Source organism: Melitaea cinxia, chromosome 18, assembly GCF_905220565.1.
Source record: "Melitaea cinxia chromosome 18, ilMelCinx1.1, whole genome shotgun sequence".
Taxonomy (NCBI): domain Eukaryota; kingdom Metazoa; phylum Arthropoda; class Insecta; order Lepidoptera; family Nymphalidae; genus Melitaea; species Melitaea cinxia.
Genome location: NC_059411.1, coordinates 7,415,397 through 7,431,602, shown reverse-complemented (window position 1 = coordinate 7,431,602; position 16,206 = coordinate 7,415,397). Strand labels below are relative to the sequence as shown.

Sequence of the window (16,206 nt, the reverse complement as noted above, 5' to 3'; positions counted from 1 at the left end):
TGATCTTGTTACTTCGATCTTTGTACCCAATGGTTATATTTCTATATAGTTCGGTTAACTACAAGAATTTAATTAATTAACTACTAGAATTATACCCTCAGGTAGAGAAGGTGTATGCTCAGTATGTAATTTAAAGAATATAAGGAGGACCAAAAAAGAGTACAATATATGTGCACAGTTACTGTACAACAAACGTTGTATATACTTATCATCTATAATTTGATTTAATATCGATTGTAGGTATGTCTGGTATTTTGAGTTTTCTTGTGTCCAATTTATCTTCTTGACAACTGTCTCTACAAACCTGATTGTATGACTATAATTTTGTAGTCCGATTTCATCAATTATTTTTATTATACAAGATACACTTTAACAATGTACGTTCATGTTTTAAAGTTTGATTTTTTATTATACGCACTGTAATCTTCAGCAGTAGATCCAAATAAATATAAATTCACAATGTAGGGAACTTTATAAAATGAAACGCTCGTTTTAATCGGACGTACCTAAATTATCTTGCAGTCCCTAATAACAAAGGAAATAATTATATTAATATTAATATTACTCTTTTACTACTACTCCTGTTAAGAAAAGTCTAATTTAACACACATATTGTATTATTTTTTCAGCAGTCAGTTGTGTTTTGCTAAAAGGTTTATAGGAAGATTATAATTGCTAGAATCATCTCTATGTTTTAAGTTTTACATTTTCCTGTAGAATAAATTAAATAAACATAGTAATATTAATAACCGTATTATTCTTATTATAAAAAGAAATGCAATGAAACTCACCAATTACAGACAATCGTATTTGAAAATTTCTGGTTGGAGAGTTCTTGAAATCGACTCTACAACGATATACGCCTTCGTCGTCGAGTTGAACCGTGTCAAGAGTCAGGGAGGCAGGACTGGCGACGGTAGCGAAGTACGCACGCGGACCAAACACATTCGGGTCAGACCACTGCAGAGCCTTGTTGAACGCCCGCCCACGGACGTCAAAACTGGAACAATGTTAACAACACAAGTGAAAAAATCTGTTCTCGACTCGAAAGAACCCAATTTTATTCATGCAATAAAATAATTAAGAACGTCATTATATTTTTAAAAATACTTGAAAAGTAAAAAAGATTGCTATTAATATTATACATACATTACAAATTTATTCAATTCTCAACAATCGACTTCATTCAGTCAACACGTCCTTGAAACTTTTATTGATGTTCCGTTAAGAATAACATTGGAGTGTATATTGTTCTGGGAGCTATATTTTTAATGAATAGATCTACCTTAATTATAATAATCACATTTATTACATAATGTTATTTATAATAAGAACGCTACTAAATATTATCTTTGCCTTTTATTAAAACTATTTCAATATTTTCAACATTGTTGGTCAAGAAAATGCTTAAATAAATAAATAATTTTTGGTAATAAATTATAATATTATTAATTTAATCTCAAAAATATTTTAATGTTGCAAATCCATCTAATAAAATATGTTAACGTTGATCATTGAATAATATGAATTGTAGTCACTTTAAAAAATTAGTTAGCTCGAAACTTTATATTATTACTATTCGTAGTAAAAAGTACACAAAGAAAATATATCTGCTTTACTACATGCGAAACTATCGCTATATATTTCCATCCTTAATTAATAAAACTATCTTTAAATATGATTTATTTAAGCCACGAAAATATGATAGCAGTTCCGCCATTAAACATAATCCTTGCGAAATCTAAATGGTACTTTGGTTGCAATATAAGTTTTACGGTTCGTATTAAGCTTTACTCGTACACCACATTACGTCCTGGTTAGCTGTATAGCTCCCTGGAGATGGCTTAGGGGTTAAACTAAGCTTAATGAATGGCTTAGTTTTTTTTCCTTTATTATAACTAGAAATTGGGTGCTGTTTTAGTTTCACCTAGTTCTCTGAATACTACACAATAATTTGTATTCTGTTCATGTTATATTTATGTTGTACTGTTATAGAAATAAATAAATAAAGTATGACACAAAGTGAAACGTGAATTATAAAATCCATCTAATGTTTTGTATTTTTGTAGCTATTATATTTTTGAAACTAGTCTTTTTATTTAAAACGACGACATTATGGTAGCATTGTTTTGTAGTGTCTTTTATTATTGTATTTCAATATTTCAAGGAAAAAATGTTTGAACAAGTCTAGAAGTTTGAGCTTGATAGTTTTTTGGTAATTGACCAACCGGTTATGTAGATGAACACTATATATACAAAAATAGCTTTATTGGTTAGTTAAGAAAATAACTAAAATTGAACGAAAAAAAAAACCTTCAATTTGTATATCCTTATTTCTTCCTTTTACAGACATAGAAATTTAAAATACAAAATGGTTATGTTTTAATTTTATTTAAACCTCTCTATACCACACATAAAAATGTAGTTGCCTAATTATAAATCATTGATGAGCATATACGAATATAACAAAGAAGCCTCATTTCATTGAGAAGGAATGAGAAATAGCAGGTGTTTTTTACACCTCGAAAAATAGCCTAAAGTAAGTTACACGAGTCACAAAAAAACAGTGATTAATGATAATGGAAATGTCAGTTTGTTTGTTACCAATCCTTCGTACACAATGTATTCTTCCAGTACTTACTTATAATTGTAAACGTGTTTTTAGAACGTATTGATGATTTACTTATTTAAAACTAAAATAAAATTACGAAGTATAAGTCGTGTTTTAAATAAGTCTGGCTGATTAAAGTGCATGTTTATTTAAATATAAGTTAACAATTGATATTTCTTGGTCTCATATTTCGTCCAATTGACGCAATTGACGTTGTTGATTTTGCTCAAAGAAATACGGATTGAAATGTACTTGAATATTGAAATAATATTGTTACTTTCAGGAAACAAAAGGTAGTAAAACTTGCAACGAAATTACTTATAATACGTACTAAGAACAATTACTGGATTAAATAATATATAAAGAATCAAAGAATAGAAAATAGGAATCACATCTCGCAAGGGAGTTTTTATCTTTGAAAATAATCGAATTTAACGAGTAAAATAAAAGTATGTCCTAACAAGCTCTATGTAACAAATACGAGTCCTCTGATTTACGATGCAGTAACAATTTCATCGTTCCACTATCACCTATCAGATCTTATTTTATGACGTGCGTGATAACGTAACCACGAAGGTATTTCATGGTTATCGTTCCCAGCGTGAGATTGTTCCAATTAACCTAGGGTTAATTAAATTTCAAAGTTATTGTACGGAATTTAAATTTCATATTCTTTTCATTAGAGGATTCAAATTGGTAATACTTTTATTCGATTTCGATAGCTTACCAGAAACTAGATTGGATATAATTTTTGCTTTAGCATAGTATTATTCTTATTTGTTGTAACATATTAGGTCGGGGCATTTTTTTTACATATTTTATATAAAAATTCAAGCTTAGATTTTACAAAAATTACGTACTGGCATTGCATTAGGTCCATAAACGGCACAAAATTTTTGCGGCTTGAGTCACATTTTTTTCCCTTTTAAAGTAAAAGTTTAAAATGTAACAAATTTTTCATTGGATTCACCCATTTTGGCTGACGGAAAAACAAATGAAAAGTGGCGAGAAAAATGTTTTTTACTTTTTAAATTCATTTTTAAAATGTCACCTTTTCATTGTATAAAACCAGCCAGTTACAAATAATACAACCAAAAAGATTTTATTACAACTTTTGACTAGAAAATTCCAACGAAAATAATTTTTCCCAGACCCATAACTGCATTTTATAACAGTAACACAAGAAAAATATTAACAGTAACAGATAGTGTTGATAGTTGAAAAACGTTTGTACTTAGTACAGTTCATATGGGTTTTTGTTTGTGTTTTAGACACTTAACACACGATTTTCTTCCTTGAGATAACCATTAATTCTGGTATTTAATTTATTTATACTCTTTATTGTACATAACAAAAATCAAAACAATAACATATCACCAATAAGAAACAGTGTATAAAGGCGGTATTATCACGATCTCTTCCAAAAAAACATTTGTGCAAATAGGACACGGCATAGTGAAAGCGGTAGGGAAGTGTACAAAGAGAAGTGACAAATAGTGTCACCCAGGACGATTTCAATCAGCAAGTAAAAATTATTATAATCATATAACACAACAAAAGACATACATATACAATACCATCTATATATTAATACATGAAACAAAAAATGTGTACTCCTTTTTAGGAAACCCGCGCGGACGGAGGAGTATGAAATTTCGAACACTTATAGTTTATATAGAGAGTGCAGAGTGTTAATATTTTTTTTTAATTATGCATAAAAATACATTAAGTGAATAAAAAAAAAATACACACACTACTATGTACATGTATGTACCTATTTGACACACACGCGTCAGTCAAATTGAGAATAGATTATAGACTATAGATTAATATTGTTTGTCTTTTTTATTATTTTGTTTAAACTTATAATTTAAATTAATTATGGTCGAATTTCGACCACTGGGCGTCTATTAGTCCATATAAATAAACACACGCATATAAATACAATACGTATAAATGAAATACACACAATATAGATAAATACATATAATACATAATACGAGTGTACTCATGCCTGATATTATGCAGTGATATTAAAGACAATTATGACGTATTAAGTGACAAGTGTGTGTAGTACAGTCAATCGGGTAACTTTGACAGGTCATTACAATATTTTTTTATCTAACTTTGATAATGTTAAATATGAGTCACAAGAGTTAACTTAATATGTGCTCTCAGGTTGGTTTACATACTCTCAAGTTATTTAACGTCTTAAAAAATCATTAAATGTATCAAAATATGGCAATTTTGTTGTGTGTCAAAGTTACAACCCCTTTATGGATAACTTTGACACAGATGAGATTTTAAAATAGACATATTAAAGGTTCTTCTTCTTTTTCTTGAGGGTTAATGGCTTTCAATAGTGCCAAATGAGTACAGATGATTTCGCCAATGTCACGTAGAAAATATTAAAGAATGTGTTATATTTCTACATATCTTGATAGAAGCAAAACTGTCGAGTTATCAAAAAAGTTTACCACTGAAAAAAATAACTTCAAAAAACACTAAAAAATTGCGCGCCGAACTTTTAGCGAAGTTTTTGACATAAACTTTGTTTAAAAGCTTCTTTTTTTGCAGAGAGTTCATTTAAGCAGTTTGTTAAGTAAACAAATTTTGTAAATATAATGTTACGCAATAAATGTGGACAACGTAAAAAATAAAAAATTATTTTGCGACTGTCAAAGTTACCTGGTCAATCAAAGTTACCCCGAGTGACCGTAATTATTATGATCTAACTAAATATTTTTTAAATATCATATCAAAAATCGACTGTTCCAGCGGGGATCGAACCTGCATTTAATGTGTGGCTAACACAAAAATAAAATCGTATGATTTAACTAGTTAGTACGGTGATAATAGCAGCCTCTTAATATCCATTGTTTAAGCCAAATTGTGAAGGGAGTTAATTATTGAAAGAAACAAAAGAACAAATTCTATAACTTACTATATTAAAGTTGATGACGATATTATGCTTTTCTGATTGACATTTATAAATTAAATTTATATTTGTTTTCAAGAAACTAATTATCATATAAATATAAAGCTACTACTGAGTCTGAATGTAGATAGATCCTGCAGAAAAGAACCGGTAAAAACTCCGTAGTTCCCGTTTATTTTTAACAAAAAATTAACGGGAAATTCAAAAAAAGCAGGAGGTTACTCAATTCGACCGTATATATATATATATATATATATATATATATATATATATATATATATATATATATATATATATATATATATATATATATATATATATATATATGTATGTATGTTCGGGGATAACATCATCGTTTATGAGCCGATTTTGATAATTCTTTTTTTGTTGGAAAGGAAATATCACTGGTGTGGTACCATGATAAGGAAACCAGGATCTGATGATGGAATCCCAGAGAAATCGAGGAAAACTCTCGAAAATCCCCATAACTATTTACTGGCTGTACCGATTTTGATAATTTTTAATTTAATCCAAAGCCAATTTTTATCATGTGGTCACATTTCAATTTCATCGAGATCTGATTACAAATTTTGGAGTAATCTTTGATAATGCGTATTTACTTGACTATTTTTTCGTCTACCTTTTTTTTTTTTTATGTCATTAGGTCGGCAAACAAGCGTACGGCTCACCTGATGGTAAGCGATTACCGTAGCTTATAGACAACTGCGACACCAGAAGCATCGCAAGCGCGTTGTCGACCCAATCCCCAATGAGCCTCAGGAGCTCTGGTCACCTTACTCACCAACAGGAACACAATACTGCTTGAAAACAGTATTATTTAGCTGTGATCTTCTGTAAGGTCGAGGTACTACCCCAGTCGGGCTGCTCCATATTTTGAGCAGGAAATTCCTGCTGTGCCCTACCTCAGTTGTATTACTTGTCGATATAATTGAAGTTGGTTGTTTTTTGTTTGCCTGCAAACACAATTATATTTCATATGTTCAATTATTCATATTTTATTAAATACAGAGTAATACAAGAGTAACTGGATGTAATACGAAACAGGAAGATAACATTTTTATTTAAACAACAATATTTCTTATCCTTTGTCGCTACATGTAATTATGTAACGTAATGTATGTTTTTCTTTAAATGAAATTACACAATAGTAAAAATAATACGATTCCTCGCTTTTTAATTTTTATATCTTGTAAAATCGAAAAAATAGATCAACGTTTTTTACGCGTTTTACTACTGCCAAAAGTAACAATTCCAAATTAATCTAAGTAACTAAGCAATTATTATTAGCTGTGGCCGACTAATTAATCTATACAAATAAATAAAATTGGAGTGTATGTTTGTAATATTAAACTAACAGCTTTTAACTTAACGCATATGGGTGTATAGACGGTACGGTAATATATCAAAATAGCATTTTTTATAATTTTTGTCTTTCTGTCTGTCTGTCTGTTTGTTCCGGCTAATCTCTGAAACGGCTGGACCGATTTTGACGGGACACTGGCAGATAGCTGATGTAGTAAGGAGTAACATATGCTACTTTTATTTTAGAAATTTATTTATTTTATAACTCTGCGAACTGAACAATAACCTTTTGTTAAATTCCACGCGGACAAAGCCGCCGGCACTGCTAGTCATACATATATTTTGATGGCTACAAATACTCAAGAAAAAAATAACGAATTATCTAAAAACGTTAGAAACACACGATAAAAACTATTTACATATAATTAAAAGTGGCTGTTAATCGATTTAAATTTAAACATTAATTTAACTTTGGCACGTTGTACCCCGCACCACTATAGATCAAAAGCCCGTGAGACCCGGGAGACACCTACTCGTTATACGTAGATATATTGCTTCGCGCTCGTAGCCATAACCAATCTAAACGTTTGTCTGGCCAGGTGTTGGAACTGTAGAGACTGTCTGGCTACTGGAGAATTATTTTCTTATAGCTATCCAAGTAACACATGAAATTTAATTTTTATACTATAACGTAAGTTAAGTTGCAATAGGACGTCTCTAGCTTGGGGTTTCTACTAAACAAAGTGTCTAGCAATGGTAGACATAATTTTCGATATTATTTCGAATAAAATGTTAAAAATTATACGCTTTATGAAATGACGAAAGTTAGTTGGCATTTTGTACGCCTTTGCTACCTGGTACTGCCAACGCCACTACGAGTAAAACTTCATATCGCAAGCGTGTTTCTGACCCAATCCCCAATTTCCCCCAGGAGCTCTGGTTACCTTACTCACCAATAGGAACACAAAACTGCTTGAAGACAGTATTATTTATCTGTGGGCTTCTGTAAGGTCAAGGTACTACCCCAGTCGGTCGGCTACATATTTTGAGCAGAGAATTCCTGCTGTACCCTACCTCAGTTAAAAGTTACCTTATGTTGGGAGCATGCAATGAGAAACTTGGCTTACCATTATAAAATGACGAAGGCCTGGCTCTCACGGGCTCTTGAGCTATTAGATATGTAGCCGTTGTGCAAAATTTGATAATTAAACTTTACAAATCAGGTTGGTCTGTGTCCGGTAATAGCCTGATAATTTTATATTATTGAAATAGAGTATAAATAAATAGTTAAAGTAGGCGCAAATTATCTCCCGGGGCGAGGTGGCGAATGCTAGCGCGACCCCTCTCGCCCCAGCCAGGCGGATGACGCTAACACGTGGTGGTTTTTAGTCAGTAGGAGTCTGACATAACCCTCTGGCACCCTCGCGCTGGAAGGTATCCATGATGGATTTTCCCCACGTAAAAAAAAAAAAAGAGGCGTAAATTATCTTTGGGTAGATTCAATTCATAAATCAAATACGCAACTTTTAAATTATATACATAATTATATACAGGTACAAATTAAATCATTTTTATTTGTGATACACATCGTTTACAGCCACGTGACTTATAAAATTAGCATAAAGAACATAATGAAAATTACAATCTAGGAAAAAAAGCGTTTAAAAATACTATAGATAACTAGCTGACCCCGCAAACGTTGTTTTGCCATATATTTTATTGACCTTCTCAAGCCCCCCCTCCCCCTTATAACTTAGGGGAATGAAAAATAGATGTTGGCCGATTTTTAGACCTACCCGATATGCACACAAAATTTCATGAGAATCGGTCTAGCCGTTTCGGAGGAGTTTAACTACAAACACCGCGATACAAGAATTTTATATATTAGATTAAAAATAAAACTTTTTATTCTTCTTATTTATTTTTAAATTATAAAGGAAACAATATTGAAAAACAAAAGTCTGCAAACCATGCTTTTTTTATAAATAGACAAAACATACATTAGAGAAATATATATAATTATATTTCATATTGACCTAAACCAAATCTGATAGAAAAACTAAATCAACGATTTTGACGCTAAATTTTTTAACTATTATTAATGTTGGTCGAGACGGTCGTGACCTAGTGAGAGGATTATGGCCTACTTGATGGCATCATGTGGTATCGTGTGTACCTGCAAATATTGACTGGTGTTTAGCTCTGAGTAATAATAGGTAACTGAGTAATTAGGTAAATTAGTTTTACCTATACGATTTGTTAGATATTTAAATCTTGATAGTTGTTATTAAGTAACATACTTGTTAGGTGTTAGTAAGTAGCTTACGTTATTTTTAATTAATTTACATTTGTAATGGTGCAAATACTCCATAAGAACTGATTGTTTCGGAGTTTATTATTAACTATTATTTATACATAAATGACAAATCAAATAGTTGAATTAATTATTTTAGGTGAAATGTGTACGAAGTAACTGTTATAAATATGTGTATCATTCTGTTTATAATCTTAGCTAATGTTTATTTCTTTTTTAACTGACTTCAAGACAAGAAGGAGGCTCTTAATTCGACTGTACTCACACGCCTCGTACCTTTTTACTTGGTGTACCATTTTTGATGATTATTGTTTCGAAAGGTGGTGCTTGTCGTGTTATTTTATTTAAATTTGATTGAGATTTGACGAATATTTTTTGAGTTCATAATTATAATTGTGTTTGCTCGCAAACGAAAAAAACAGACTTCAATTACATCAATAAGTAATACAACGTAAGTAGATGAAAATAATTAACAAACGCACTATTCTTCACTACGATTTTCGAGGGTTTCCCGCGATTTCTCTGGGATTCCATCATCAGATCCTGCTTTCCTTATCATAGTACCACACTTGGGATATCTCCTTTCCAACAAAAAAAGAATTCTCAAAGTCGGTTCCTAAACGACGAAGTTATCAACATTTAATATATATATATATATATATATATATATATATAAGTCGGTTAAAAATACCTAATAATGCATAATTGTTTGCCTATTTCACAGACTACCTACTTCGTATCTATTGTCAAATTAACTGAAGTAATTTTTTTTTGTTCGCGAGCCAACACAATTCTATTCAGCCAAATTATTTAGGAAATAAAATTTACATCTCTAATTAATTATTTAATAATGTTTTATGCATAATACATATGTATAGGTAAATTGTCTGCTATAAATTGGAAAGCTGCAACATTTAGTACATTAAAGATTAATACTTTTTTATTCAATACATTCCTGTTACCTTTTTTTTTAAGTGGGGAAAATCCTTCATGGATACCCTCCAGCGCGGGGGCGCCAGAGGGTTATGTCAGACTCCTACCGACTAAAAAACAGTCGTGTGAATAGTCGTTTGCCTGGGTGGGGCGAGATAGGGTCACGCTAGCAGTCGCCACCTCGCCCCGGCGGTAGGCCCGAACAAAGTCTCCGGGCCCCGGCACAATGGTGGGGTGGCTTCGCTCACAACAAAGCCACTCCTCAGACGTGTGGGGTCGTGTCGTCCGGCCGGAATCTCCTCGCTGCCACGAAGTGGTAAATTTCGGCGAAGATCTCCGCCTGCAATTTCCAGGGGGGATCGCCGGCCAGCACGCACGCCGCCGTCCAGGACACCGTCCGGTAACTACGTATCGCCCTCGTCGCGATGACGCGCTGCGGACGTTGCAGCAGGGTCTTGTTTCATTCCTCTGTTACCTGCTTTAGCTCATTTCACAAATGTGAAATATCTTTTTTATATAACTCTACTTCCGTCTAATAAATAACTATCCGATGAATCCTAACAAAATAATGCATCATCATTACAGCCTATACAGTCCACTGCTGGACATAGGCCTCCACAAGTTTACGCCAAAAATAACGTGAACTCATGTGTTTTGCCCATAGTCATCACGCTGGGCAGGCGGGTTGGTGACCGCAGGGTTGGCTTTGTCGCACCGAAGACGCTGCTGCCCGTCTTCGGCCTGTGTATTTCAAAGCCAGCATTTGGATGGTTATCTCGCCACCGGTCGGCTTTTTAAGTTCCAAGGTGTTAGCTGTGACACTGTGTTATCCCTTAGTCACCTCGTACAACACCCACGGGAAGAGAGGGAGTGGCTATATTCTTTAGTACCGTAGCCACACAGTAAAATAATGCATAGTACTTTAATATATAATATCCAACCAAGTAAATTGAAAAATGGATGGAGGAAAATGATTTTTTAAGAACGAATTCAACTATAGTTTTTTTTTTAAATCGTTCTAACGTAGTATAATATAATATAAAATAGTATATTATAACCGAAAATGTTTAGAAACGTTTTGAATCAATATCTTTTACATTTAACATTTATCATCTCTTCTGCTTTTTAAAAACTACCTGCAAAACCGAAGGCAAAGAGTCAGGATCGGTCAAACAACAAGCGACATTGTACCCATCTCATATGGGGTGCCTCAGGGTAGCGTTCTTGGTCCCACGTTGTTTCTAGTGTACATAAACGAACTTTGTCGAATGAAGATCCCACAAGGAAAAATTATTTCCTTCGCAGATGATACTGCTTTACTGTTTGACGGCAGTACGTGGGAGGACGTGTATGATGCTGCACAGCGTGGATTTGACAGTGTATCGGCATGGTTAAAAAATAACATCCTGACTTTAAATGCAACTAAGACCAAGTACCTGGCTTTCTCCGCCACTAAAAAGGGTTTACCATCTTTTGGCATCATTCGAGCACATGTTTGCAACCCAGCTTCATACACCAGTTGTGTATGTCCGGTTCTTGAAAGAGTGGACAATATCAGATACTTGGTGGTCATTATTGACTCTGCGTTCACCTTCAAGCCCCATATTTTGTCTCTCGTAGCTAAACTAAGGAACCTCATCTACATTTTCAAATGCTTAAGACATGTAGCTGATCGGAATACTATCAAATCTGTCTACTATGCGCTCTGCCAATCCCTTATAACATACTGCATTACTGTATGGGGTGGTTCGTGTAAGTCAGCCCTTATTGGTGTAGAGAGAGCCCAGCGAGCAATCCTTAAAACAGCAGCGTCACTTCCTTTTAGATATCCGACCGACGATCTTTATAAATCCTGGGATGTCCTATCGGTGAGGAAATTGTTTATAACTCATATTCTGTTAAAAAAGCATTCTCAGCTCCCATTCGACCCTAAAATTAATCAAGACAAAAGACGTAAAAACAAAGTATGCCCCTCTATCAAGGTTTCAACGGCTCTAGCTCGGAGACAGTACTATTACTTGGGAAACTTTCTTTATAACAGGGTTAACTCCCGTATACCCATTTATCACCTTCCAAGACTGAAATGTAAATTCACTATTACCAACTGGCTCAAATCTTTCACATACGATGATACCGAAAACCTACTTGTTCACTAGCAGCTGACTCTGGGTATATAATTGTTTGTATTTTATTATTACTATTATTATTATTATTATTATTTTTCTTTCTAATTACCTAAATTTTCTTGTTGACCTTTTGGGTCTTTGTTGGCAATTACTATAAATTGGTAAAACAAGTTTACATATACCTTCATCTGCGAGGCTTGTCTCCATTTGGACAAGTTGAGCACATGATCCTGTATTCTTAACTTTGGGGGGGGGGACCTGGTGACTTATAGTACAGGTATTTTATACCTTTTTTGAGCACCAGTCCTTCGCTAATCGTGTTGTCAAACTTTGTGTAAAAAACTTTGTGTAAAAATTACTTATAACTTATTTTCCTCATAATGTAATCTTCATCTAAATAAATATTATTATTATTATTATTATTATTATTATTATCATTGTATACATATTAAAAGCTACTGTTATAAAACTAGCCAAGCTACGTTACACTGCCTTAGTTTCTGGCAACGTAATTTTAGCAGGGAAGGTTTCAGATGCTGTCTCATGGATTGACGTATCTATTCCGTCCCACATCGAAACGACACTATAGATAGAACATCGAGGCGATGAATCTAGCGAACACAGCAATATATCTTTGTTCTTCTTTGAAACTCAATTTTTTGCTTGCAAAAATAGTTGGGATTGAGGAAGGCAAAAATAGTTGGGATTAAGGAAGTGTAAAAACACTTGTAACATTATAAAATATACGTAAGCTTAGTAAGATTATTAGATAAGATATTTGTTTAGTGTTAATCTTGATATATTGCAGTCGATAAAGACGTGTTAAAAATTGAAAAAGAAAAAGAAAACAAAAATGGGTAGTTTTGTTGAAAAAATTCGAAATACCCGCACAAATCAACACGAATCAACTCGAGCGTAAAGGAACCAAAACAGCCGAAACATAGACTCGATAATAATGCCTCGCGTTTTTACGATATGATGATTTCCAATCCAATATTAAAAAAGTTTTTGCCAAAACGGAATTCGACCTACTATTGAAACTATTAGGGTCTATTTTCGAATGATGAATATATAACTCGGGCTCATACTGTTGTACGGAAGCTCCTATCTCCGGAGATCCGATGCGGCTACCGGTCTGCGATAACAAATCTTCAAATGATAACATATACTGAAAAGAATCAATTGGTCAACATTTAATAATATTCTTTATAGAAATTGTTTTCATAAATCAATTGTTATTTTTAATTTGCTGTATATTTTTACAGTTATTAATCATTACAAAACTATTTACAGAAGTAAAATTAATCATCATATTGGTTTAGAGATCTACGAATTATAATAACATAATATTTGCCTTGCACTAAGTTTTTGGGGTGTTAAAAATGGTTAGCCCTATTTGTGAAACGGTTGTGTAAGATTGTCTTGCTTCTTCTACCTATTTTATTTACTTCCAGAATATGGGTATTAGCGGAAAGTATTTTTGAGAAAAATAATAAAAACAAAATGAATCTTAGCATTACGAAAGTTGCTAATGAAAAACATTGTTATAAATAACCAACAACTATTAATATATCAAAAAATATAGTCATCCATTTCACGTTTTACTTGTGCTGAGTAAAAAAAAAGAATGATTTTACAACACGTTAAAAGTAAAACAATTAAAAAAACAAGACCACAAGATTGAAAGTAAAACTTACGAAACGTAACTTCTATCTTTCTATTTTTACTAACATATATCTCCCTCTCAACTTCCGTTCGCCTCGCCTGATCATACATTTTGTAATGCTCTCGTCACGCATTCACTAGCTTACTCCCCAAGTCAAGCGTTCGCAAAGTAGTTTTACTTCAAAAAGAAAATTTTTACAACTTACAGTGACAATAATATGTGCAAGTTTGTAACAGCGCTCTGATAATGTCAAGCAAAAAAGATATAGTTTGAAAATAATAAAAACCGTTAAAATAAGTTTTGACGCTAAATATGAAAAAGGCTACGGTATAAATGTAGTATTTTTTATGCTCCTACAGAATGCCCTGAACACTAAAACGGCGTATAATATAACGAAATAAGTTTAATAAACTAACATTTATTCTATGTTCGTTAATGGTACATAGAATTTTACTTTACAAAAAACGTATGAAACCAGCATGAATGTGTACAATCCTGTGTTCTTTTTGTCTCTTTTTGCTAAACTCGACACAACGTGATATGCGTACAGCGCTTAAACATCTATGGTAAAATAAATCAACGAAAAAGTCAGCGAATCAAAAACGTTTGCAATTTAAAATGTCGGGTGGAGAGCGAAGCGTGTATTTTTTATACAAATAGCACCCCTGTATTGATTGATATCACTTTTGATTTGATTAAGTGGGTCGCCCCTCCTGTACACGTTGTTGGCTTTGATTACAGACAAATTTTCTCGGTGTGTTTTTATCAAACTACGCGGAGATACAATTATGTATGGTAAACATTTATTTTGGAAACGTTTGAAATTATTCGAAGGTTCTTTTTAGAAAATTTAAATTAGTTTTGTGTTTAAATAGTTTTAATAAAATATTGAAATGCATTTATAGTGAAAAGAAACTTATTTCTTCTAGTAAAAATACAATGTCAATTTATCACTGTAACCTATAATTATGTGCTGTATCAGAACAGACTCAACTTTACCGTTATAGGTTAAAAATAGAGAAGAGCATAAAAAAAAAGTTAGAAGAACATATTGCGTAGCGTCAGCCTTATTCATTATACAAAACAGTGCTGCTAGCCTCTTTAACAAAGTATTACCTTAACTTCTCAAAATAATCTAATTTAGTTTTAGAATATTATTTAATTGAATGGTTCAATATTCGTAGCAAAGCTACATCACCTACACAGCTGCTACGGTATTGCTTTGATACTGTTATGTTCATGAACGCTGTTATTCGTTTTCAGTTGGCTTACTTATCGAAAATGAAAATATAAATAATGTTGATTTAAGAAATTTTATTTTCAAATGACATACTTAATCTTATTTTAAATACATATAAATGAAAAAATACTGTCACAATGTCACTTCTACTGATATTATAAAGAGGAAAGATTGGATGTTTTTGTTTGCAATGTTTGTAAATTAAGAAAAAATCTGAACCGATTTAAAAAACAATTTCTCGCCAGATGAAAAAATACTACGTCTCGGCATTGTTTTTATTTTAACGAAAGATAACAGAACTGTCAAATCCTTTAGTCCACGCGGGTTAAGCCGCGGCGATTTTAAATTAGTTACCGTTCGATACATATATGTGTTTCATATGACTATTTGCATTATTTTGATATTCAAAAATCAAAACCAAAATCAAAGTTTTACTGCATTCGAAAAAGTCTTTTTTCTTAAACTAAATACACAGTAAATATCAAAATAAATGCAGCACTTGTTTTAAGATAAAAGTTACATCAATTCTCATAAACATGCGTATTTATACTATTTATTTATCTAAATATAAAGATATAAACCTGTATATTGGTTTTCCTCCCGTACTCTTTCCTGCTCTGAACCACAGCACCATATATACGCGTTCCTCGTTTGTGTCGGGCGTGACGTCACAAGGTAGGGACGCCGTACGTCCCAACACTGCATCCACATCGACAGTCGATACTGCAAACAATAGACAAATTCAAATTAGTAGGCTTTAGTATATACAGAAAAAAAATATTTATCGCTTCTTGGTAGCATAAAATATCGATCATTCGAGGTCTAATTGTTGTTTTTACAAATGCAAGAACTCGTCACCCTGCCAGCCACATAAAATCGAGAACGAAAAAAATAACTTAAGTGAATATTTCTGTTTTCCCCTACACAGCTATGATTCTTAGCTTCAAACCCTCAGGCGATAAAGAGACATGAATATAAATAGACGCAATATTAAAACGTCCCGCTTTCCGCACGAAATAATCCTCTTTTCTTTACGGGAATCTGTCACCGTGTTG

At 32.6% G+C, this 16,206-nt stretch overlaps 1 protein-coding gene across 1 annotated transcript in view; it reads right to left on the bottom strand.

The window, feature by feature from the left end:
- LOC123662230 (synaptogenesis protein syg-2-like) overlaps positions 1-16,206 on the bottom strand; it is a 119,663-nt gene that overhangs the window by 93,895 nt on the left and 9,562 nt on the right. Inside the window, exons 2-3 of the mRNA XM_045597102.1 lie at positions 15,733-15,874; positions 792-1,000 (exon numbers count right to left, since the gene is read on the bottom strand). Of these exons, the coding sequence (XP_045453058.1) occupies positions 792-1,000; positions 15,733-15,874 (351 nt within the window). The remainder of the gene's footprint in view (positions 1-791; positions 1,001-15,732; positions 15,875-16,206) is intronic.